The sequence below is a fragment of the Periophthalmus magnuspinnatus genome, chromosome 24, assembly GCF_009829125.3.
Source record: "Periophthalmus magnuspinnatus isolate fPerMag1 chromosome 24, fPerMag1.2.pri, whole genome shotgun sequence".
NCBI lineage: Eukaryota > Metazoa > Chordata > Actinopteri > Gobiiformes > Gobiidae > Periophthalmus > Periophthalmus magnuspinnatus.
In genome coordinates this window covers 8,374,239-8,398,328 of record NC_047149.1, presented here as the reverse complement: position 1 = coordinate 8,398,328, position 24,090 = coordinate 8,374,239, and the positions used below count along the sequence as shown (strand labels likewise).

General features: G+C 43.0%; 1 protein-coding gene across 1 annotated transcript in view; it reads left to right on the top strand.

Moving 5' to 3' along the window:
- gpr176 (G protein-coupled receptor 176) overlaps nt 1–22,836 on the top strand; it is a 48,436-nt gene extending 25,600 nt beyond the window's left edge. Inside the window, exons 2-3 of the mRNA XM_033991443.2 lie at nt 15,764–16,016; nt 19,703–22,836. Of these exons, the coding sequence (XP_033847334.1) occupies nt 15,764–16,016; nt 19,703–20,897 (1,448 nt within the window). The 3' untranslated portion in view covers nt 20,898–22,836. The remainder of the gene's footprint in view (nt 1–15,763; nt 16,017–19,702) is intronic.
- The last annotated feature ends 1,254 nt before the right edge of the window (nt 22,837–24,090 follow it).

Genomic DNA, 24,090 nt, shown 5'->3' with positions numbered 1-24,090 from the left:
ATCCGTTAACAAATATATAAACAAATATATGAATGAATGAGTATTGTAGCAAAATAGCAGTTTTGACAAAATGACAGCTATTAGTTCTGCTACATTTGTTTCTGAGAAATTAAATGTTGATTAAATGATTGTGTGAAATAATGTGCTAATTGTGGCTAAAACAAAAGCACCAGCTGTTTTTGAGTTTGTGTTGTTTATAACACAAACTGTGAAAGACTTATCCCAGGGTGGCCAAAAGCACGCTGAAAGGGGATTTAAAGAATGTATAATATGTGTCGTATAGCACAATGGCTCTGTCAGTTCTAACACAAATGTCCAGTGGCTTTAAAGTGCTTTAACATGAATGTGTGGGTGAATGCTGTTTTTTATTATAGAATTGTCAACCTATGGATAACTGGCCATTGTGCAGGTTGCCAGGTTGAGTAATCTAGCTTTCACATTTTTATACTAAGAAAGTGAGATTACTTTGGTGGAATGTAATTTTGAAGGGCAATTTCCAGTGTGTACATTTTTCATTTTATAACCTACAAGTGTTGACAGCAGGTGGGTTACTTCACAGTTCAACTGCAGAGAGATTGTGATTCAGCATCCTAAATCAAAAGTGAAAAAATGGCAATCTTTGTAAGCAGCTGTTTACAAAAAATACTAAGGAGGGAGTATTTTACTTCTATGGGGTATTAACTGCTACAATGCTTTATAACTTTCACTTTCATTTTTAACCTTTTGCTCTCCGCACTTCAATCAGCGTGCATCCCACTAATGAAACTACTGCACATAGAGGTTTGTCAAGTACGCTAAATTACTGAAACATGGATGACACCTAAAACATCTTCAGGCATGTTTTTGATGCAAGAATACCCCCTTTTTAATAAAAACACCTTTGGCGTAAACATCTAAATTAGCGAGAATATACTGAAGTGAAATTGAGTGTCTCGCCTCAGTACAAAGAAGAAAGTATACACAGACCAGAGCTGGGATTGATCTGCCAACCTTCTGATAATTTGAGTCTGAAAAAGTTGAGTCATTATCCTTTAAAACCAGCTTCAAGTCCCAAGTTATTCTGTTGAATGTGAGTCATAAGTCGAATACTTGAGTACTACAACTCTACCATTGAGCCACTGGCACTTCTAAACACGTCTACCTTCAAAACAACAGCCAATAAACACTTCATAGAAAATGAACGGAACTGAAGAACATTCAAGCTCCCAACCAATCATCCACCAAAACTTCAATTGTAGTCATTTCTTTTGCTTGTTGAAATACTGTTGTATGCTTCTAATATGCCCATATCTGCATATTTTTTCTTGTAGGACCCATCTTTACATTTCCAAATTTTTACAGAAAATGAAATTGCTACTCCAATCCAAATGTTTCTTGTGCACATCTTGAGGGCCAAACCACATTCCTTGTAGAACATGCTGCTCTTGTGAGAATAGCTGGTGTTTTGGAGCTGGGAGGTAATAGGCTTTGTAGAGGTTGTGATCACACTTGTGTCATCTCCACACAGGAAGCCCGTGATATGAATTCAACCCCCCTGTTTCCTGGAAGCGTTACTGTGACAGATAAAGTTCACCTCCTCAACCCCATTAGCGGCAATTACTGTCCCCTCACCTCATATTAAAGGGATGGTGACCTATTGCTTCCCGCGGCGCATGGATCCTAACCTTGTTGTGTTCACGGCTAACATGGACAAGATAAGATGGTTGTTTGTTGTTAAGACAGCTTAAAGGCAATGGGTAAAAATTAATGTAATTATGTATATATTTGTCAGTCTGCCCCAGGGCAGCTGTGGCGACTAGTGTAACTTGCCACCACCAGGTGTGGAGCGAATGAATAATGTGCAAAATTGAGTGCCCGGAAAAGTATTTGCATTTTTGCCCTCAAACAGCAAGCTCTAGTGTCTGATTCCCAGAAGTGTTACATTTGGCTAAGCTAGCAACAATCAAATGAAACTTTTACTGCAAAGATCCAATTGAGATCACAAAATAAGAATTATGTGTAATAATAACAAAACATAAGTGAGTCATCTGTCCTTGTTATTCACTAATTATTTGTTTAAAAAACGTTTCAGAATCAAAAGAAGTTTGATTGCTATTGTTAATGAACAAAATTCACAAACTAGGAACCACCTCTGTGTTATTGTGCAACATAAAACAATGAATATTAATATAAACTATGATAAAATAAAAATAAGGACATGTATTAAAACAAGGTCAATAAAAATAGACTTTCATATACAAATACAACATGTACAGTATACCATAAGAAAACAACTCGATTCTACAGATGCACATAGTGACTGTTACCAAATCTAAAGCCTGTGGAAAGATTAGTGGAACATGACTTTTCATCTGCCTCAAAAATGCATTGTGTCTAAAGGCTTGCTCTGTGTTCCAGACACATAAGGATACACATGGAGGCTTCTGTCTGTTCTCTACATTGTTCTGTCCATTTTCTGGTCTGTCTCCTCAGAACATGTGGACCACACCAGAGCTGTACATGAGCTAACCACCGGGGGCAGTAGTGAACACAACAAAAACATACATATACATCCATCCATCCATCCATTTTCTTCCGCTTATCCGGGGCCGGGTCGCGGGGGCAGCAGTCTAAGCAGGGACTCCCAGACTTCCCTCACCCCGGACACGTCCTCCAGCTCCTCCGGTGGGACCCCAAGGCGTTCCCAGGCCAGCCGAGAGACATAGTCCCTCCAGCGTGTCCTGGGTCTTCCCCGGGGCCTCCTCCCGGTGGGACATGCCCAGAACACCTCCCTAGGGAGGCGTCCAGGAGGCATCCTGAGCAGATGCCCGAGCCACCTCAGCTGGTTCCTCTCAACGTGTAGGAGCAGCGGCTCTACTCCGAGCTCCTCCCGTGTGACCGAGCTCCTCACCCTATCCCTAAGGGTGCGCCCGGCCACTCTGCGGAGGAAGCCCATTTCAGCCGCTTGTATCCGCGATCTTGTCCTTTCGGTCATTACCCAAAGCTCATGACCATAGGTGAGGGTAGGAACGTAGATTGACCGGTAAATCGAGAGCTTCGCCTTCCGGCTCAGCTCCTTCTTTACCACAACGGACCGATACAGCGACCGCATCACTGCAGACGCTGCACCGATCCGCCTGTCAATCTCACGCTCCATCCTTCCCTCACTCGTGAACAAGACCCCGAGATACTTGAACTCCTCCACTTGGGGCAGAGACTCACCACCCACCCGGAGAGAGCAAACCACCTTTTTCCGGTCGAGAACCATGGCCTCGGATTTGGAGGAGCTGATTCTCATCCCAGCCGCTTCACACTCGGCTGCAAACCGCCCCAGTGCCTGCTGCAGGTCCTGGCTCGAAGAAGCCATCAGGACAACATCATCTGCAAACAGCAGAGATGAAATCCTGTGGTTCCCAAACCAGACCCCCTCCGGCCCCTGGCTGCGCCTAGAAATTCTGTCCATAAATATAATGAACAGAACCGGTGACAAAGGGCAGCCCTGGCGGAGTCCAACATGCACTGGGAACAGGTCTGACTTACTGCCGGCAATGCGAACACAGCTCCTGCTCCGGTCATACAGGGACCGGACAGCCCTTAGCAAAGAGCCCCGGACCCCATACTCCCAGAGCACCCCCCAAAGGACACCACGAGGGACACGGTCGAATGCCTTCTCCAGATCCACAAAACACATGTGGACTGGTTGGGCATACTCCCATGAGCCCTCGAGGACCCGATGGAGAGTATAGAGCTGGTCCAGTGTTCCACGACCAGGACGAAAACCACACTGCTCTTCCTGAATCCGAGGTTCGACTATCGGTCGGATTCTCCTCTCCAGCACCCTGGAATAGACCTTACCGGGAAGGCTGAGGAGTGTGATTCCCCTGTAATTGGAACACACCCTCCGGTCCCCCTTTTTATACAGAGGGACCACCACCCCGGTCTGCCATTCCACAGGTACTGTCCCCGACCGCCACGCGATGTTGCAGAGACGTGTCAGCCAAGACAGTCCCACAACATCCAGAGACTTGAGGTACTCAGGACGGATCTCATCCACCCCCGGAGCCTTGCCACCGAGGAGCTTGCCAACCACCTCAGTGACTTCAGCCAGGGTGATGGACGAGTCCGCCTCTGGGTCCCCAGTTTCTGCTTCCTCCTCGGAAGACGTGACAGTGGGATTGAGGAGATCCTCAAAGTATTCCTTCCACCGCCCGACAACATCCCCAGTCGAGGTCAGCAGCTCTCCACCCGCACTGTAAACAGTGTTGGTGAAGCACTGCTTTCCCCTCCTGAGGCGTCGGACGGTTTGCCAGAATCTCTTTGAGGCCGTCCGATAGTCCTCCTCCATGGCCTCCCCGAACTCCTCCCAACCCCGAGTTTTTGCCTCTGTGACTGCCCGAGCCGCGGCACGCTTGGCCTGCCGGTACTCATCAGCTGCCTCAGGAGTCCCACGAGCCAACAAGGCTCGATAGGACTCCTTCTTCAGCTTGACGGCATCCCTTACTTCCGGTGTCCACCACCGGGTTCGGGGATTGCCGCCGCGACAAGCACCACAGACCTTACGACCACAGCTACGAGCAGCCGCATCAACAATAGAGGTGGAGAACATGGCCCACTCGGAGTCCATGTCTCCAACCTCCCCCGGGATCAGGGAGAAGCTCTCCCGGAGGCGGGAGTTGAAGACCCCCCTGACAGAGGGCTCCGCCAGACGTTCCCAGCAGACCCTCACAATACGCTTGGGCCTGCCAGGTCTGTCCGGCTTCCTCCTCCGCCAGCGGATCCAACTCACCACCAGGTGGTGATCAGTTGACAGCTCAGCCCCTCTCTTCACCCGAGTGTCCAAGACACGCGGTCGGAGGTCAGATGACACGACAACAAAGTCGATCATCGACCTCCGACCTAGAGTGTCCTGGTGCCATGTGCACCGATGGACACCCTTGTGCTCGAACATGGTGTTTGTTATGGACAAGCTGTGACTAGCACAGAAGTCCAATAACAAAACACCGCTCGGGTTCAGATCGGGGGGGCCGTTCCTCCCAATCACGCCCCTCCAAGTGTCACTGTCGTTACCCACATGGGCGTTGAAGTCCCCCAGGAGAACAACGGAGTCCCCGGTTGGTGCACTGTCTAGTACCCCTCCCAGGGACTCCAAGAAGGCCGGGTACTCTGCACTGCTGTTTGGCCCGTAGGCCGACACAACAGTGAGAGACCTGTCCCCGACCCGAAGGCGCAGGGACGCGACCCTCTCGTTCACCGGAGTGAACCCCAACACGCAGTGGCTGAGCTGTGGGGCAATGAGCAAGCCCACACCAGCTCGCCGCCGCTCCCCGCGGGCAACGCCAGAGAAATGGAGAGTCCAACCCCTCTCAAGAAGTTGGGTTCCAGAGCCCAGGCTGTGCGTGGAGGTGAGGCCGACTATATCTAGCCGGTAACGCTCAACCTCCCGCACAAGCTCAGGCTCCTTCCCCCCCAGCGAGGTGACATTCCATGTCCCCAGAGCTAGTCTCCATGTCCGGAGATCCGGTCGTCGAGGTCCCCGCCTTCGACTGCTACCCGGATCTCTCCGCACCCGCCCCATACATATACAATAAACTACAAATAACATGCAACTTGTGATAAAGATGATAAAATGAGAGAAGAGCGTGAAACCCATGGATACACAAGCTTCACTTAAGTGCACTTTACCAAGAATGATCAAAAAGTGTCCATAATTTTTGCTTGAATACATTTGTGAAATTCTTGGAAACTTATTAGAAATAGGGATGAGACGATATTAAATTTTAGACTCACAATTATCGTGGCCAAAATAATCTTGATTAACGATATTATCGCGATAATTATTAACCTGTTAACGTTCCGACGGCCCGGGCCTACTTTACAACTTTACAGCAATGTACATACACTCCTGCTTGTCTTTCTGGATATGCAAACCATTTTCACCTGCAATCACCACAGCGCTGACAGGAAAGACGTTTTTACAGAAAAGTCACAAAGTGTGAATCTGGACTTCACTTATCATTGAGCGCTCTGGTTCTGTCAAATATCAACATATTTACACAAAGTTGGTCTCTTTTGTATGGAAGCCCGTTTCCGCCATGAAAAAAAAAATAAAAGCCCCACAGAAAGTCGAAATTACGAGTTTTAAACTCGTAATTATGAGTTTAAAACTCGTAATTATGAGTTTAAAACTCGTAATTATGAGTTTAAAACTCGTAATTATGAGTTTAAAACTCGTAATTATGAGTTTAAAACTCGTAATTACGAGTTTAAAACTCGTAATTAGGACTTTTAAAACTACTAATTATGAGTTTAAAACTCGTAATTATGAGTTTTAAAACTACTAATTATGAGTTTAAAACTCGTAATTAGAACTTTTAAAGTCTTAATTGAGCTTGTAGCACACTGCAACTGAGTGTACAGAGCAGAGGAGACAGGAGGAGGACTGTTATGTTTATCACCTACATACTTTTAAAAAATGAATAAATTAAGCTCCAGTAAAGTTTCTGGCGTCTTGAACAAATCAGTGGGCCCTGAGTGCTGTTCTGACCACTCATGAGCTGTGCTCTGTGTCTGTGAGCGCTCGTTTTCCTGGTCTGAGCAGAGTGCCAGCTGGTCACAACCCCGCTGGTTTATTGAGGAAATTATTAAAATACCAAATTCATTTAATCAAAATTGATAAGGTTCACTTTTTGTAAATGTTACATTCCCAAAATTACGAGTTATAAACTCATAATTCATACTTTTAAAAGTCCTAATTACGAGTTTTAAACTCATAATTAGTAGTTTTAAAAGTCCTAATTACGAGTTTTAAACTCATAATTACGAGTTTTAAACTCATAATTACGAGTTTTAAACTCATAATTACGAGTTTAAAACTCGTAATTTCGACTTTCTGTGGGGCTTTTTTTTTTTTTTTCATGGCGGAAACGGGCTTCCATACTTTTGATCCGTAAAGGTCCAGAGAAAATAATCCAGTCAAGAAATTATGTCCACAAAATAAGATCCTCCATGTCCAATCTGCTGCAGGAAAGTACTCCAAATATGAAATCTGCTCCGTCACTTCTTTGCCTTTCTTTTGTCGATTTCAGGCATAATAAACTTCTGATATCGCCAACTTTGTTCCCCAGTGCTAAACACACGCGTTAGCTTGTGATTGACACCAGTGTTGGCCAATAAGGTGGGGGTTGTGGGTTACTGAGGCCGCAGACAGCGAATCAGTGCTACAGATGACTGAAAGTTTACACCCCACTCTTCCCCTTGTAGAATCAACCAATTACATCACACACATTTAATGACGTTTTCCCCTTACAGCCAATGAGCAGCGGGACAGTATGATGTATCACATGCCATGGTTTTCAGACGTACCCGGAAGAAAATGTGTACTCCTCAATGCCATGCTGTCGAAATAGACCGGTCCTTGTTGCCCCGGAAGTGACGCAAGTGCCCGTCGACGAACACTTAATTTTTTTAATTAAGGCACTTTGGTGAATTGGGAAACGAGTGGATGCAGAAATGTGTGCATAATGGCGCATTTTACGCACTGTTGCGTTTTAAACATGACGAAACGGACAAACCAAAGGGAGGACGTGATCGAGGACACTGTGGATGTTTGTACAAGTTAAACTAGACTCTAGTTTAACTTGTACGAAAACACAGTGTATAGACTATATACTGTGTTTTCGCACTACTTTTTAAGATCCATATGTTTTTATAATAGTATATCTTAACTTATTTTATCATTCCTTCTAAATATTGCTGCTCCAGTTCGCATGTTGCTCACTTTTTTACTATTACTATCTGCACAGTGTATATATGTATAAACTGATGGATTATTAAATAAACATATCAAGAATTTCTTACACTGCCGTAGGAAGATGCTTGCATGCGAGAAACCTTACATACTGATGACAGTATGAGCAGCACTCGTGAAATGTAATGAAATAATGTGCATTTGCTATTCAAATATGTGCAGTAGTCCAGGCCTGCTCCATTGATTCTCCATAGCCCTTTGGGGAATGAAATCCGGTTTGGCAACGTTTTGATGAAGTGACTTGTATGGTGCACCCGTTTACGGCTTATGTGTGTAGATAAGAAAGTTTACTATGCTGACATCTTATTTTCACTCACTATACTATACAAATACTTCCTGTGCTTAAAACAGCATTTGCAGCAGTGGTGGCACTGGTGTGTTATTTAACCCTCACATTACCCTCTGGGTAAAAGGACCCAGGGTTTTTCCTTCTACCCTCTGTGTCCCCCTGGCCCCTGGATTCTAGCCTTTTATTTATTGACCTGGCCACTTTTCTGCCACAAAGAAAGCACATCTTTGAATAACAGATCTATTTATTGCAAAGAAAAAAAACATCTTTCTACGAGTGAGCTCATGCCTCCACAGATCTGACCTGGGTTTAATGTTACTGACTTTTACTTAATCAGTATAGTCTCAATGAGATTAAGAATCTCTTTTTCAGTGGAGCCCTAGTCCCACTGGAGCCCCATGGCATCACATACTTATCTCCATCAAGACAGACAAATTAAATCCCATGATTTGGAATATTCCATTTAAAGCAATAACCTCTATGGAGACAAGCAGGTGATAGAAACTCCACCACAAAAGTTACATAGTGCACTTTTAAGTAAACAAGAACTAACAGTAGTTTTATGCAGCACCGACTCTTTTGCCATTTTAGCCCTGTACCATTTACTTTTAATCACCAAAATAGACCTCCTGTGAAGTGGATTATAATATAATATAATATAACATACCTCATATAAAAGTAGAGAACAACATGTTTTTTATTTTATTTATTTATTTTTTTAATGCTAGTAGTTTGTCAAAGATGGTGCTGTCTGTTTAGATGTGGTCGCAGGTCCTCTGTCTCTTGTTGGAACTCTGCGGCTCATGAGAAGTCTGAGGAGAGTTTCTCTGAGCTCTCTCTCCTTCTACAGCCTGCAAATAAAAAGTATGGGGCTTTTTCCACTTCAGACAATAAGAACCACTGTAGGAGAAAAGAAGAGAGATTAATACTACTGTAAATATAACAGGACTTTTTTAGATCATCATATTCTGTCAATAAAATGTGTTGTTCACTGCTGCTATAAAAGACTCATTTTAGACTTACTCTTTCTTCCATTGTAGCGTTCAGTACCACACTGTTCCTGGTGCGGAGCTCACTCTTCACCCTCTCACACTGATCCTGTTTGAACAGAGCGAAGGCTGCGGGGCAGTCAGCAACAGGAGTGAGGCTCTCAGCGACAGGATCAGGGGCAGGACACTTGCATCCATGAGCAGGGCCCACTGACATCGGGGCAGGGGGCACCGGGGCAGGGGGCACAGGTGCAGGGGGCACTGGTGCAGGGCCCGCAGGCGCAGGGCCCACAGGCGCAGGGCCCACAGGCGCAGGGCGTTTGGAGACAGGTGCATGGCCCACAGGTGCAGGACCCACAGGCGCAGGGCGTTTGGAGACAGGTGCAGGGCCCACAGGTGCAGGGCCCACAGGTGCAGGGCCCACAGGTGCAGGGCCCACAGGTGCAGCGTGCACAGAAGCAGGGGCCTCAGGACCATCCATCAAGCCATATGCAGGGCGTTTCGACACAGGTGCAGGGCCCACACGTGCAGAGGCCATAGGTGCAGGGCCCACAGGTGCAGGGCGTTTGGAGACAGGTGCAGGGCCCACAGGTGCAGGGCAGACAGGTGCAGGGCCCACAGGTGCAGGGTGAACAGAAGCAGGGTCCTCAAAGACAGGAAACGAGCCAGCAGGCACAGGAGTGGGGGCCGGGCGCTTGGACTCAGGACCCTCGTTGTCAGTATGTTTACGTTTCCTCGGCACTCGACAACCACTGCTCGTCTGTGAGGACTGTGGAGGAGCCAGAGTAGGCTCATGAGAAGTCTGAGAAGAGTTTCTCTGAGCTCTCTCTGCTTCTACAGCCTGCAAATAGTATGGGGCTTTTTCATCTTCAGACAAATAGAGCCACTGTAGGAGAAAAGAAGAGAGATTAATACTACTGTAAATATAACAGGACTTTATCATATTCTGTCAATAAAATGTGTTGGTCACTGCTGTTGAAAGAGAGAGATATAACACATATTTTTCAGTGGCATAAGTGAATTTAAAACGTTGAATAACTATTGAATCATTTTATATTAGCACATTAGCATTAGCAAAGGTGTTTTATATTAAGAACATATAAAAGACTCATTTTAGACTTACTCTTTCTTGCATTGTAGCGTTCAGTACCACACTGTTCCTGGTGCGGAGCTCACTCTTCACCCTCTCACACTGATCCTGTTTGAACAGAGCGAAGGCTGCGGGGCAGTCAGCAACAGGAGTGAGGCTCTCAGCGACAGGAGCAGGGGCAGGACGCTTGCATCCATGAGCAGGGCCCACTGACATCGGGGCAGGGGGCACCGGGGCAGGGGGCACAGGTGCAGGGCCCGCAGGCGCAGGGCCCACAGGCGCAGGGCGTTTGGAGACAGGTGCATGGCCCACAGGTGCAGGACCCACAGGTGCAGGGCCCACAGGTGCAGGGCCCACAGGTGCAGGGCCCACAGGTGCAGGGCCCACAGGTGCAGGGTGAACAGAAGCAGGGTCCTCAAAGACAGGAAACGAGCCAGCAGGCACAGGAGTGGGGGCCGGGCGCTTGGACTCAGGACCCTCGTTGTCAGTATGTTTACGTTTCCTCGGCACTCGACAACCACTGCTCATCTGTGTGGACTGGGGAGGAGCCAGAGTAGGCTCATGAGAAGTCTGAGAAGAGTTTCTCTGAGCTCTCTCTGCTTCTACAGCCTGCAAATAATATGGGGCTTTTTCCTCTTTAGACAAATAGAGCCACTGTAGGAGAAAAGAAGAGAGATTAATACTACTGTAAATATAACAGGACTTTTTTAGATCATCATATTCTGTCAATAAAATGTGTTGGTCACTGCTGTTGAAAGAGAGAGATATAACACATATTTTTCAGTGGCATAAGTGAATTTAAAACGTTGAATAACTATTGAATCATTTTATATTAGCACATTAGCATTAGCAAAGGTGTTTTATATTAAGAACATATAAAAGACTCATTTTAGACTTACTCTTTCTTGCATTGTAGCGTTCAGTACCACACTGTTCCTGGTGCGGAGCTCACTCTTCACCCTCTCACACTGATCCTGTTTGAACAGAGCGAAGGCTGCGGGGCAGTCAGCAACAGGAGTGAGGCTCTCAGCGACAGGAGCAGGGGCAGGATGCTTGCATCCATGAGCAGGGCCCACTGACATCGGGGCAGGACACTTGGACACTAGTGCAGGGCGCACTGGTGCAGGGCCCACAGGTGCAGGGCCCACAGGTGCAGGGCGCACAGAAGCAGGGCCCACAGGTGCAGGGCCCACAGGTGCAGGGCGCACAGAAGCAGGGGCCTCAGGGCCCACAGGTGCAGGGCCCACAGGTGCAGGGCGCACAGAAGCAGGGCCCACAGGTGCAGGGCCCACAGGTGCAGGGTACACATAAGCAGGGGCCTCAAAGACAGGAAGCGAGCCAGCAGGCACAGGAGTGGGGGCCGGGCGCTTGGACTCAGGACCCTCGTCGTCAATATGTTTACGTTTCCTCGGCACTCGACAACCACTGCTCCTCTGTGTGGACTGGGGAGGAGCCAGAGTAGCCTCTCTGGTCTTGGCTATCACCTCTCTTGTTGCTTCAGTCACTAGTTCCATATTTTGCCCATCCACTTGAACAATCTGTTTGGTAGTGATGACTTTCTTTTTTCGTGTCACCGTTTGTCTCAAAATCTCACCATTTGAGACTTCTTGCCTCTGGATAACCAGAGTTTGATCCTCCATGGTCATTTCTGTCAACAACTGGGGATCTTCAAAAGACTGAAACCGATTGTCAGTTGTAGGCCAATAACCATGTCCCTGACTCCAGACATTAGGTGGCATAGGAGCTTGTCTCTGACTCCAGACATAGGGCGGCATAGGAGCTTGTCTCTGACTCCAGACATAGGGCGGCATAGGAGCTTGTCTCTGACTCCAGACATAGGGCGGCATAGGGACTTCTACCACTCTAGGTTGAGACAGAGGTACAGAGACATAATTCTGGACTGGATAGAGGAACTGGAACTGGTGGTTGTGGGCCATTTGAGGAATAGGTTCATATGCCTGCTGGGCATTCAGAAACCAGAAGTTGTTCTCCATGTTCAGTATTTAGTATTGAGTGACAGATATGGAGCTGCAAAAAAACAAAAAAAAAACAATGTTTTAACACTGTGTTTAAACAAGTAAATGCAATATTGAAATGCTTTATATCACGCTATAAATATAGTTTTTAAGTTTGAAAGTCTTTCTGTTGAATATGTCTAAGGATGTTAAATACAGAGAATAAGTTAAGCTGAGAAGATCTGATAAGTCAGTTTAATCAAGGGCTAAATAGAGCTACAGTTAGTTATTGTAGCTTTAGTTCACATTTTTGATGGAAAGTTACTAGATTACTGTACACTAAACCTGTTTTTTTTGCCTAAATCTGCTGCTACAAAATCCCTAAACCCACCAAAGTTGTGCTTACTGCATTGCACAAAAGTTAAAACATATTTGGTAAAGACATATCACAGGGAATTGTGTGTACATTTCAGTAACACCTTAAATAATGGACACTACTTCACTAATTCAACATGTGGAAAACCATATTTACCTCTTGTACTCAAAAATACGTTGATAATGAGCAGTTTTGGAGAACTTTTGTAATTGTTGTGTGTAACGTCAGGAGCTCAAAAAAAATGCTGCTGACTGTATGCTCGCAAGTGAGATATGAGCCAACTTTCCCGCGGTCACACCCCTAGTAACTTTCACCATCCAGAGTCATGGCATCAGCGTGACATCACCGTCACCATAGCAACCACCGTGTTCCACTGTCCAGTGCATGTTAGTAGCCTGTTTCAATCATATTATTATTATTTGAAATATGAATAATATTAAATTAATATTAAATATAGTATTTATGCTTTTTGTGCTGTATTTTACTTTGTGAAGCATGAGGAAAAACAAATATGCAAATCTAGAGGTTTCACTATTGTATTTTGATAATTTATTTGATTAAAGGAGGTCTATTGACATAACAATAGCAAAAAATGCATAGATTATAGGACAGTGGTTCTTAACCTTGTTGGAGGTACTGAACCCCACCAGTTTCATATGCACATTCACTGAACCCTTCTTTATTGAAAAATAAAATATGAATTATTTCAAATTCAAGACACGTGTGTTTTACTGGTGCACAAAATGAACCGTGCATTAACATCACTGTGTTCAAAGAATAAATAAAATGCTTGAACTCACAACAAATTACATACATACCTTTTCACAAAGACATGACCTTTTTTAATACTACCACACTGAAATGATTTTAATTTTAATGTTTTAACGTATTGTATTCATGCTATTTATTATTTTAACATTTTAACACACACCGTAACTCCACAACCAATTGTGCTCTCGTGTCAATTCAGACGGCATGTCAAAGCAGAGGCATGAGGTTCTTTAAATACGTTACTGTCATTACAGTAATGTGCTTTCATGGTCCCTTGAAGATGTCCAATCAGAGCGCAATTGTCGCCGGGATCCTCCCAGTCAATGCTGGGGCATCACTCTGGCCGTGTCTCATGCTGTGTCTCAATTCACCAAAGTGCCCTTAAACTCTTGTTGCGTTTTGAACGGCGCATTTAAGTCGGGCGGGTACTTCGATAGGCACATCGAAGGGTGCATTTGTCAAATTGGGACACAGCTTCTGGATACGCTCGCAGTCCGCAAATCATATGAGTCGGGTGCATGTCTTGACCTCCACCGAACACCTGAGATTGACTCACCGAACCCCTAGGGTTCGATCGAACCCAGGTTAAGAACCACTGAACTAGAGCCACCTCTGACCTGGAGCGGTTCATGGTAAAGAGTAAAGTGGACTCAGGAGTAAAGGACCTTATTTTTTGATGGATTGGATGCTGTTCTCTTTATTCTGCTATTGACTTAATTGTAGGTAAAATATACCGTATATAATCGTTAGCTTTGCTTCTGTGCATATAGTGCGCATTCGGACCCTGTTCTTTTCAAGGTCTGGAGGAGGCTGATTCATCCTTAAATGTTCTTGGTTGTTTTGGTCAGAACAAACATATTTTAGCCATGGCATTTCCTTTATTTTTTTCTTTTAAAAGCCGTGATTGTTAGTGATGGTTGATGTCTGCAGTTTGTATTCAAGAAAAACAACAATGAAGTATGTTTATGTTTCTATTGTGGTTTGTGCAAAACCACAGTAGAACTCAGTAATGTGTTTAACTGCAGCTCATTATAGGAATGTTCTGTTTACGTCATAGTAAATCAATCAAAATAATATCGGGGAGAGTGAGGGGGGGGTTGGGGTCTAGGGGACTAAAGAGGAGAATGAGGGGGAGCACGGGCAGGGTTTTTAGAACTAAAAGGGAGAGTGACGGCGGTAGGGGTCTGGAGGACTAAAGTGCAGAGGGGGTTCGGGTCTAGAGGACTAAAGGAGAGAGCGGGTTGTGATCTGGAGGACTAAAGGGAAGAGGGAGAGGGGGTTGAGGTCTGGAGGACTAAAGGGGGGAGGGGGCTCAGGTGTGGAGGACTAAAAGGGAGAGTTAGGGAGATTGGTGTCTGGATGTCTGAAGGGGAGAGGGAGGAATGGTTGGGGTCTGGAAAACAAAGTGACAAAGGTAATGGTATACATGGCATCTATACAGTACACACTCAGTATCATGAAGGTGTTATGTAATGAATAAATGTAGACCAGGGAATAGAAAATGAACGCATGTATGGATGCTATATACAATTATGGTCATTTTTGATGTCATAAGAAGCATGTATCTGTGTGACTTACAGTAGTGTTACACCTTTTGTTTATTGTGTTAATTAATAGTGTTATTAATTATGGTATTTTAACACAATATGCATAACCCTGCAATGTCTCTAGATGAGTTTGATTCCCAGGCTGTGTGCGAGACTGAGACATGGTGTGTCCTGTAAGGTTCATGCTGGAATAGTAACTAATCCGTTAACAAATATATAAACAAATATATGAATGAATGAGTATTGTAGCAAAATAGCAGTTTTGACAAAATGACAGCTATTAGTTCTGCTACATTTGTTTCTGAGAAATTAAATGTTGATTAAATGATTGTGTGAAATAATGTGCTAATTGTGGCTAAAACAAAAGCACCAGCTGTTTTTGAGTTTGTGTTGTTTATAAAGTAGCACTATTAACACTTCGAGAGCTGTGATAATAGTGTGAAAGACGCAAGGGAGCGTTAGTTAAACTACAGAAAGTGATTGTATTTGTGTTAATGCCGAAACACCCAGTTATAATGGAAACAGTTTGATCTCATATGCAATGTATTTGAAATTAAAGGCACAGTAGCTAAGTTTTTCCTGATTTACCTTATGCATTCTGAGTATCCTAATTAATCAGCATGATGACTTTATTAGTGCTTTTCACAACTCTCTGCAGTGGCGGTAAAGCTAACTTCAAGTAGCATACTAATGTGTACTAATTATCTGACAATAAAATGCTTCCTAATTAGATGCAGTGGACATATGTGACCTCAGGAGCTGCTTATACAATATATCTGTACAGTGGCAAGACAGATTTTTGGCTGTACACAGGGCAGTTCTGTGTGATGTCATCATCTACTGAAATATACAGCGTTTAGTAGCAAAATACAATGGATTGAGTGTTTAGTTCCTCCATAAATATCTGTTTTTGTGACATGTCTAATCTACATTGTTTCTCTCTCTGTTTGCCTTGTGCAGGTAACGCGGCGGTCCTGTGGTGCACCTGCTCCACCACTGTATTCCGCTCCGTCACAAACCGCTTCGTCCAGACCTTGGCCTGCTCAGGGATAGGGGCCTGTTTAGTGTGTGTGCCCTTTGACCTGGCCCTAGGCTCCAGCCCTCTCTGCTGCTGGTGGATCCACACCCTCATCATCTGCAAGTCCTTCAAGTTCCTCCATAAGCTCTTCTGCTCCGTCACCGTGCTCAGCTTCAGCGCCATCGCTCTGGACAGGTGAGGGATAATGTATCTGAACATAACAGTCTAAAAGGAGGAGGCTGTGAGGTCCCCCACAGAAGAACCACCTTTGGACGAAACACTCTCTCTGTGAGGGCCACTAACATCTGGAGCCCTACACTGATCAGCTTTAAACTATGGCTGAAAACAAACCAGTCATGTGACCACTAGACTTTTGTTTGTGCTGTTTGTATTGCATGTTGTATTTTTTATGTATTTGCCTGCCTAGGGACTACGGATGAAAACTAGCTTTGTAGCTAAAATTCGGCATATTTACATCTGTTCTATACTGATGTTCATTAATGTGCATTGTCCCTATCAAAAAAAAAAAAAAAAAAAATTATAAAAAAGGTGGAAAGTGTTCACAGTTGGTTTGGTGCTGGTTTGGCCCACGTATAGTTATGATGAATTGTTGTTGTTTTTTTTGTTGTTGTTTTTTTCTAGTTCTGGTTTAGCCTTGGCCTGGGTTTAATTTTGGTGCATTCCAGACAACTGGTGCAGGGACATTTTCCACCTCTGACTTGAAAAATGGTCTGGAATTCTGTTTGAACTGGTAAATCCTACTTTTGAACCCCCACTTCACATTTAAGTTAAACTGTGACATAATACAACAATGATAATCACCACAAAAGGTGGTTCTGAGTGGTTAACTACCACATAAACAATGTAATCGTTTACTACAGGTTATATCTGACAATATTCTGTTATGTAATATTTTAGAAGCATTCATATAATGTTGACATTTCTTTAGCCTGTGGTTTAGCATTATCAATGTGCTTTACATAAGTTCATTCAGTTGGAACGCTGAGGTTGGAAGTCGTAATGTTAAATCTCAGTTATCAGTTGCCTGGGACGTGGCATTAATCCCAATATAGTTCCATGTTTTGATGTGGGGTGAGGAAGTGTGAATGCTTTCCAATTCACAGTTTGGGTGAAAATTCATTCTGTATTCGTGGGTTTCAGCTTCCTATTATATGCAGCATTAGGACGACTCTTTCCTATGCAAAATATATAATATTTAGCTTTTCATAGTTATGGTAACGACCCCCTTCATCATTCTGAAACCCATGGATACTTCAAATGAAAGCTTAAGAGGAGCTCCACCACTGCAAATTTTTACATGTTCACGATTTTATTAGCTCTTCATAATTACTTATCCTTAGTAGTAGTCATGTATAATCAAGCTATTAATTATATAGAAAAGTTGAAAAGTATTTGGCAACATGATTTCATGAAAGGGGACATTAACCATGTTTTAACCATTAACCATTTAACCATTATAAGGTTGTTCAGTCAACACTCCTGGAGTTTTATTTTGCTTCATTCACTAAGATTTCTCTAAACTTGTATGTAAAATGACTCTTTTAAAAATGTTCCCTTTCAGCTATGTAACAGATCAGAAAAAACAAACATAAAAACATTAATGCCATTTTGAGGACTTCTGACCATTCAAAAGATAAAATACTCTCTCTTTGAAACCCATGGTCTAGAATGTTAACATTTTACTTTACGTCTGTTTTACAATTTTAATCTAATCAAATATGTTTAAAACTAATAATTTCCTTTTTGACTTTTCTATAATGCATAATGCGCACCTCCTGATTATCGAACAACACTTTAAAATTAAAGTAGACAGCACGCAGCGAACATATTTTGACCTCAAGAGCTGCTTATAAAATAGATCTGTACTGGGGCAAGACAGACTTTGCTCAAATACATCCATTTACATCATAAAAAGTATATATTTTTGAGCATTTTTCACTCCTTCAGTAACCTACAGGTGATATCGACAGTATGGGTTAGGCTAATGTTGCTACAATCAGTCATCTTCTCCAGAAAAAAACAAAACAAACTTATGCTAGAGGTTGATTCATTGTATTATAGATTAGTGTTGTCTTGATGCTAAAATTTCAACTTGATTTCGATATTAAGAATAGAATCGATACTCAGTGCCGATTTGGATACCACGATGATAGTAAAGAAAATTAAAAAAACACTCTTTATTTAGACTGTATAAGATCGTTCTACAGCTATTCAGGAAAGGTTCATTTCTGTCCTGCAAATGTGTCTTTTTTAGTATCGATACCTGCTCAAATGAGTATCTAGTTTCGACACTAGTTTTAGTATCAATTAGTATCTGATTTTTGATACTTTTGACAGCCCTATTTTAGATACATATTTTAATAACTATACTATGCATATATGGTACTTTATGGGAGTGCACATCCCATTTCGCTGCAGTCTTGCCTGATGCCGTACACCAATACAAAGATGATGTCTCCATAGCAACGAATGCAGCCAGAATACTATCAATTATTTAGTCCCAAGGAGGCTCTGTGGGGCAGCTTATACGCACTTGAGCGTGTTGTGACGTACAGGGAATGAAAAGAAATGAGCCAGAGGGACATTGTTATATTGCACAATAGGGGAATAGTTTTAGACAAGAGGCTTCGTCGCATTGTTATGTTTGGTTCAAATCACAGAGGTTTGATGATGTAGGCGTGCTCTTGTGAACGCCCACATTTGAATGAAAGTGGCTACAAAGACAGATAGCGATTTGACTGGGATAATAGAGTCAGCACTGTTAACCATTTATTTAGTTACACGTGTGGGTTGTTTTAAGCTTAGCTACTATGGACCTTTATGTACGATAGAGCACCAAATAACTGCGCACCTGACTATTTACCTTGAGCGATTAAAAACGTTGATCAAAAGTAGTCAGTATACATGTAAAGCCGGGGTGTCCAAACTTTTTTCCCTGGGGTCAGCATACTGAAACTTATCTGAAGCGGAGGGCCACAGTGTCGATACAGGGAGTCAAATGGTGCATTTAACACAGGTTTGACAGAGACATTGTACCTTTAATAAGACTTGGAAGATTATTTTTAGGTCTGTGTCACAATGCAATGTGATGTTATTCAGTTTGTAGAAGTAGAATCTCTTCAGTTTGTAGTAAAAAAATACTTGGGCCAGATCAATTGGGCCAGTTTAGGAGGAGGCATGAGGGCCAACAAAAATTGGTATGAGGGCCGCATTTGGCCCCTGGGCCGTAGTTTGGACAGCCCTGGTGTAAAGTGTTCTATCATCAATATGAACATGCACACAACAGAATTGCATTAGTGTAGCCATGTGAATAAAAACTAGCCTCTACTTGTTCTTCAAAGATGTGCTTTCTATCTAAAATTCATTCTAAGTTCCACACAGTTAAAGGTACACATTGTAACTTTTCTGATGGAGGTGCCACTGGCGGCTCGCTCCATAAAGATCTTATTTCTGAGGCTAGAATGTTCCGTAGTATGGTAGGTGACGTCACCAAGCCAAATTACAAGCAGCGAAGTGAGACAGCTCATAGTACTATAAGTCAATGTTTTTCAAAATATAAAAAACTGTAACTGTATACATGCACATGCAGATACATTTATTGCCATAATGTGCAACATCTTCACGGAGACAAGCTGGTGGCAGACGCTCTTCTGTAAAAGTTACATAGTGGAGCTTTATTACAATAGTTGTTCTAGTTAGGACTTGGTCATTTGGAGCTTGGATATTGTCAACATTCATCCTTTCTGTTCATTTCGAATAGGCCTTATTTATTTAATTTCAATCTGGAAATTATTCTGCTGACAAAAACTATTATTTATTTTTGTACTTCCATCATGACTTTTTACCATCTGTCCTTCCAGGTACTACTCGGTGCTGTACCCTTTGGAGAGGAAGATCTCGGACGCACGCTCCCGGGACCTGATCATCTACATCTGGGTGCACGCGGCGGTCGCTAGCCTCCCCGTGTTTGCAGTCACCAATGTCACCGATATCTACGCAACTTCCTCCTGCTCCGAAGACCACGCCCACTCAATCGGTCACATGGTCTACGTCCTGATCTACAACCTCACTACGCTAATCCTACCGCTAGCTTTGGTTCTTCTATTTATGTTGCTAATTCGGCGAGCGTTGAGTGCTAGTCAAAAGAAGAAAGTCATCATTGCTGCGCTGAGGACGCCACAAAATAGCATTTCGATACCGTACGTGTCGCAAAGAGAGGCGGAGCTGCACGCGACGTTGCTAGCTGTGGTGTTGGCGTTCTCGGCCTGTAGCGCCCCCTATGGAGTTTTGGTGATATATCGGACAATATTAGTAGACTCTAAAGACACGCCAATGCTACTTTATCTTACAGCACTATGGCTTCCGAAAGTTTCTCTGCTCACCAATCCTATTTTGTTTTTGACGGTGAACAGATCAGCGCGGCATAGCTGGTTGGACTTGCTAACCAGGATTCATAGAAGGTATAGTCGACGGAATGTGGTGACGACCGGCGCGCTTGGGTCTTTAGGCGGGGAAGGCGGGATTGGAGAGCCGGTTGGACTGGAAACTGCAGGGAGATCTGGAAGTCAGCTTCTGGAAATGTTCAATATCGGACAACAGCAGATCTTTAGACCTGAGGAAGAAGAGGAAGAAGATGTGGAAAACAGGTTAGAGGATTCATCTGTGCCCAAAGAGAAAGTTGGAAGTCTTAGGAGCTTGGACGTTGTTCCCAAAAAAGACCAAGGACTAGTCAAGACTAAGGAATACCCAGGGCCGATCATAATACCGTCGCGTTCCTCACCCGGACATACTTGCGCCTATGCTTCGTCCTCTCAGGTGGCACCCGCTACCCCCGCGACACCCACTGACACGGAGGATGCCACACAGTGCGGGTTTGGTCCGTTCGAGCTGCCCCCCCAGTGGTTACCTGAAACCAGGAACAGTAAGAAGAGACTACTGCCCCCTCTTGGTAACACACCGGAAGAGCTGATCCAGACCAAGATGGCCCGTCCCAAGCCTGAACGAAGGATTAGCCGCAACAACAAAGTCAGCACTATACCAGCCGTGGAGAACTAGAAGACAAAACTGGCTATATGGGTTTTTCTTTTTAAAAAATATATGAATGAATGATAAGTGACTGAAAATATACCCAGCGCCTCAAAAGTAAAGTATGATTTTAACTTATACAAAATAATGTGAAGATATGGTTAAAGCAAAGGCACAAATGAACCCTGGAGAAAAAATGGAAAGGTTTAGGTTACCACAATAAAGTCAATAAACAGGTTTCTATGCCTGATGCCCTTCCTGTCGCAACAAGAAACATGTTGTTACAGCAGTGAACACTGTGGGTGAATTGTCTTGCCCAAAGACACAGCGATATGTGCAAGAATGAGCTTTAATCAGCTACCCCCGGTTGGTGTAACTTGGTGATCAGTCAAGCCACGGTGTCCCTGTAAATCCTTGGCAAATTAAATATTCATTTGTGATTTTGAACCTAAAATACACTTAACATTAGTATTGGCATAGTCTTTTTTGTCATTTGTTTGGTTCAAGTACAAGACAGGGAATAATGCTCGAGTTTGCCATTGAAGTAATTGCATCGTTTGTTCCTTGACTGACCCCTTGTGTCCGGAGTTTGTAGCGTTCCTTTTAGATCTTATACCAACACTTTGAGTAGTCCTGAGTCCTGTTGTGCCACTACACTGCTGTGGCTAGAAGTATTATTATAAATGAAAAACAAACTTTTTTTTGTTTCTGTATGTGTATTCACAAGTGCCTAAATGTCGCAGACAACGTAATGCAGAGTGTTTCAATATTTCAGAAAGACGTCTTTGCAGCATACACTTAAGTGGTCCCTCTGTGGTTTTGGTTTGAAGATTTTAAAGTTTGCAGAGACTTTTGATGTCTTTGGCCCTAGGGAAGAATGTTAAGTCTATTGTTTGTTGTTGGTTGAAAAAATACGACTTCTTCTTCTGCAGTGAATCATCCACATCTGCACTGACAGTGAAGTTTTTTATTACCAAACTTGTTTTCATGGCAATAGATTTGTTGGGTTTAAAGCTGCCATCCGATTATGGCAGAAGTGAAACCTGTTAGCCCCTCCCCCTTCCTCTCACCTGGCCTTTGTTCAGACTCATCTGTGCTCTCTGCTTTTCTTCTGTCAGGCCAAAGTTGGCGTTGACTATCAGACTGCAGTAACGTACATACCATCTAGTAGCATTACTTGACAGTACAACGGGACTGGGTCGGCCAAACTAATTACAAATACTTGCTTTAAAATCACAATATCTGATACTTTAAACATCAAAACACTTGGGGGTTTTCTGTTTGGATAATCCTTATTATAAAACACAATATCATAATACCAGCTCCAGCCCACCAGTTACATTTACTTTAACCACTTTTGGGGGGAAATGTACTTTTTGACAACATAATTTTACCATTTGAAAAATATAATTTAAATGTTTACAGTATTCTTTCTTGAGTTATCTCTTTGAATATTGGACAGCAGTTTTATGTTGACACCATCATTTTGATTTGATTTCTATTATTTTCAAAGATTTTTTTTTCAAAATGAGAACTGTGCTCATGCTAACTTAGTAATCATAAACCAAACATATTACTCCAAACAGTTACTCAGAGTTGTATGTTCACCAAATGCATTTTACTCGTGAGGAATTATTTGGGTGGTTATATTTTACAGTAATGTTACTCTTATCCTGAGTACCCTAGTGAATGAATGTTTGGTTAACTGAAGTAGCTGCACCCACCTTGACTCTACCCACAATCCTTCGCTGAAAAAATACACATTTAAGATGGAACTTTGATGTCGAAAAAGGTGTATTTTGTTGTTGGCTGCGACGCTGTAAAAATCCAATCACCCTGACTGATGCACTGACTCAAAGAAGTATTTTTCCAAAGCAGATAATCAAGTTGAGGGTGTGAACCTCCTTTGATATTTTCTACACTTGTTTTGCTGTAATTGCACTGTTAATAACACTTTTGTCTCTTCTCCTGATCTTTGTAGGACTTTTCACAGTTTTACCAATATTTTCCAAAAGATTTCTTCTACTGTGGATGTTGTTTGTATGTTCAAGGTTAATGTACGAAAATCTGATCATGTATTGTATGCAAGTCCATGTTATAAAATTTACACTACAAAAATCACGGTTATTTGTAATGTTTTCTGTCTATTTTTGTTAAATAAAGACCATAGATTGTACATATAAATGGATATAGCTAACCTGCTAGCTGCCGCATTTCAAATTGGAGGTGATCATGGACACACTTTGATTCTGGCTCCAATTCATTAGGAAACTGCTGCTCATCTGTAAATTCTGCTTTCAGGCTCGTCATTTTGGTCTTAAATGTCCGTATTAACCTGATCTACATTGTGTCCATAAATCAAGATATGAACTTTAATAAGAGACAAATCAGGTGCATTCTTTCCCCAAGGTCGCTCCTACTGGTGTTAGCAACGGGTTTGATTGACAGTGTTAGTAAGCGCCGCCCCCTTCAACAGCTTTGCTCCAGATTGGCTCTTTGGTTGCTATGATACTTACAGTCAAAATTCCAAATATGGAACTCGGCTTCAAATTGGCCCTTATAACTGCTCTAGCCTGAGCTTCACTTGACTGAAGCCGAACGCTGTAGTTGACGTCACACTCACTTAGTCCACTTCTTTATACAGTCTGTAATAAAGACAACATACTGTATATTAGCAAAACATTTAATGAGTGATGAGCTAACCAAAAAGTAGCCCAAATAAATGTGTCTAAGAAAGAATTTTGAGTGAATAGTAAATAGAACCAGAAATAGGCTTCAAACACCTATAGCAATAATAATATTGCATTATATTAACACGTTTTGCAGTTTCTTTTTCATCGGTTTGATGGGGCCACCTCCAGCAGAGTTGTATCTCCATGCTCCGGGGGCAGGGCTCTGCTATGTACGACAGTGACGTCACGCAAACATAACTATGTTTTCTGTTAATAAATCAATAAATTCTAAACAGAATTATACTTTGAAACTATAAAGTAGGTCTCAGAAACTTACTAAAATACGTTTTTGTAATTCCAAGTTTGTGGGGCTTTGAGAAGAGGCTAAAGCTAAAACTAGAGTAAATACAAAAAAACTTCTGGCTGTTGTCACTACACGGCAGTTTAGCACAAGATCAAGTCAGCGTTTGGTGACAAATATATATTCTCTACTTATATCTCCTTTTGCCATCAAAAGCCATTGAATTGCCAAAAACTGCTTTCTCTCTTGT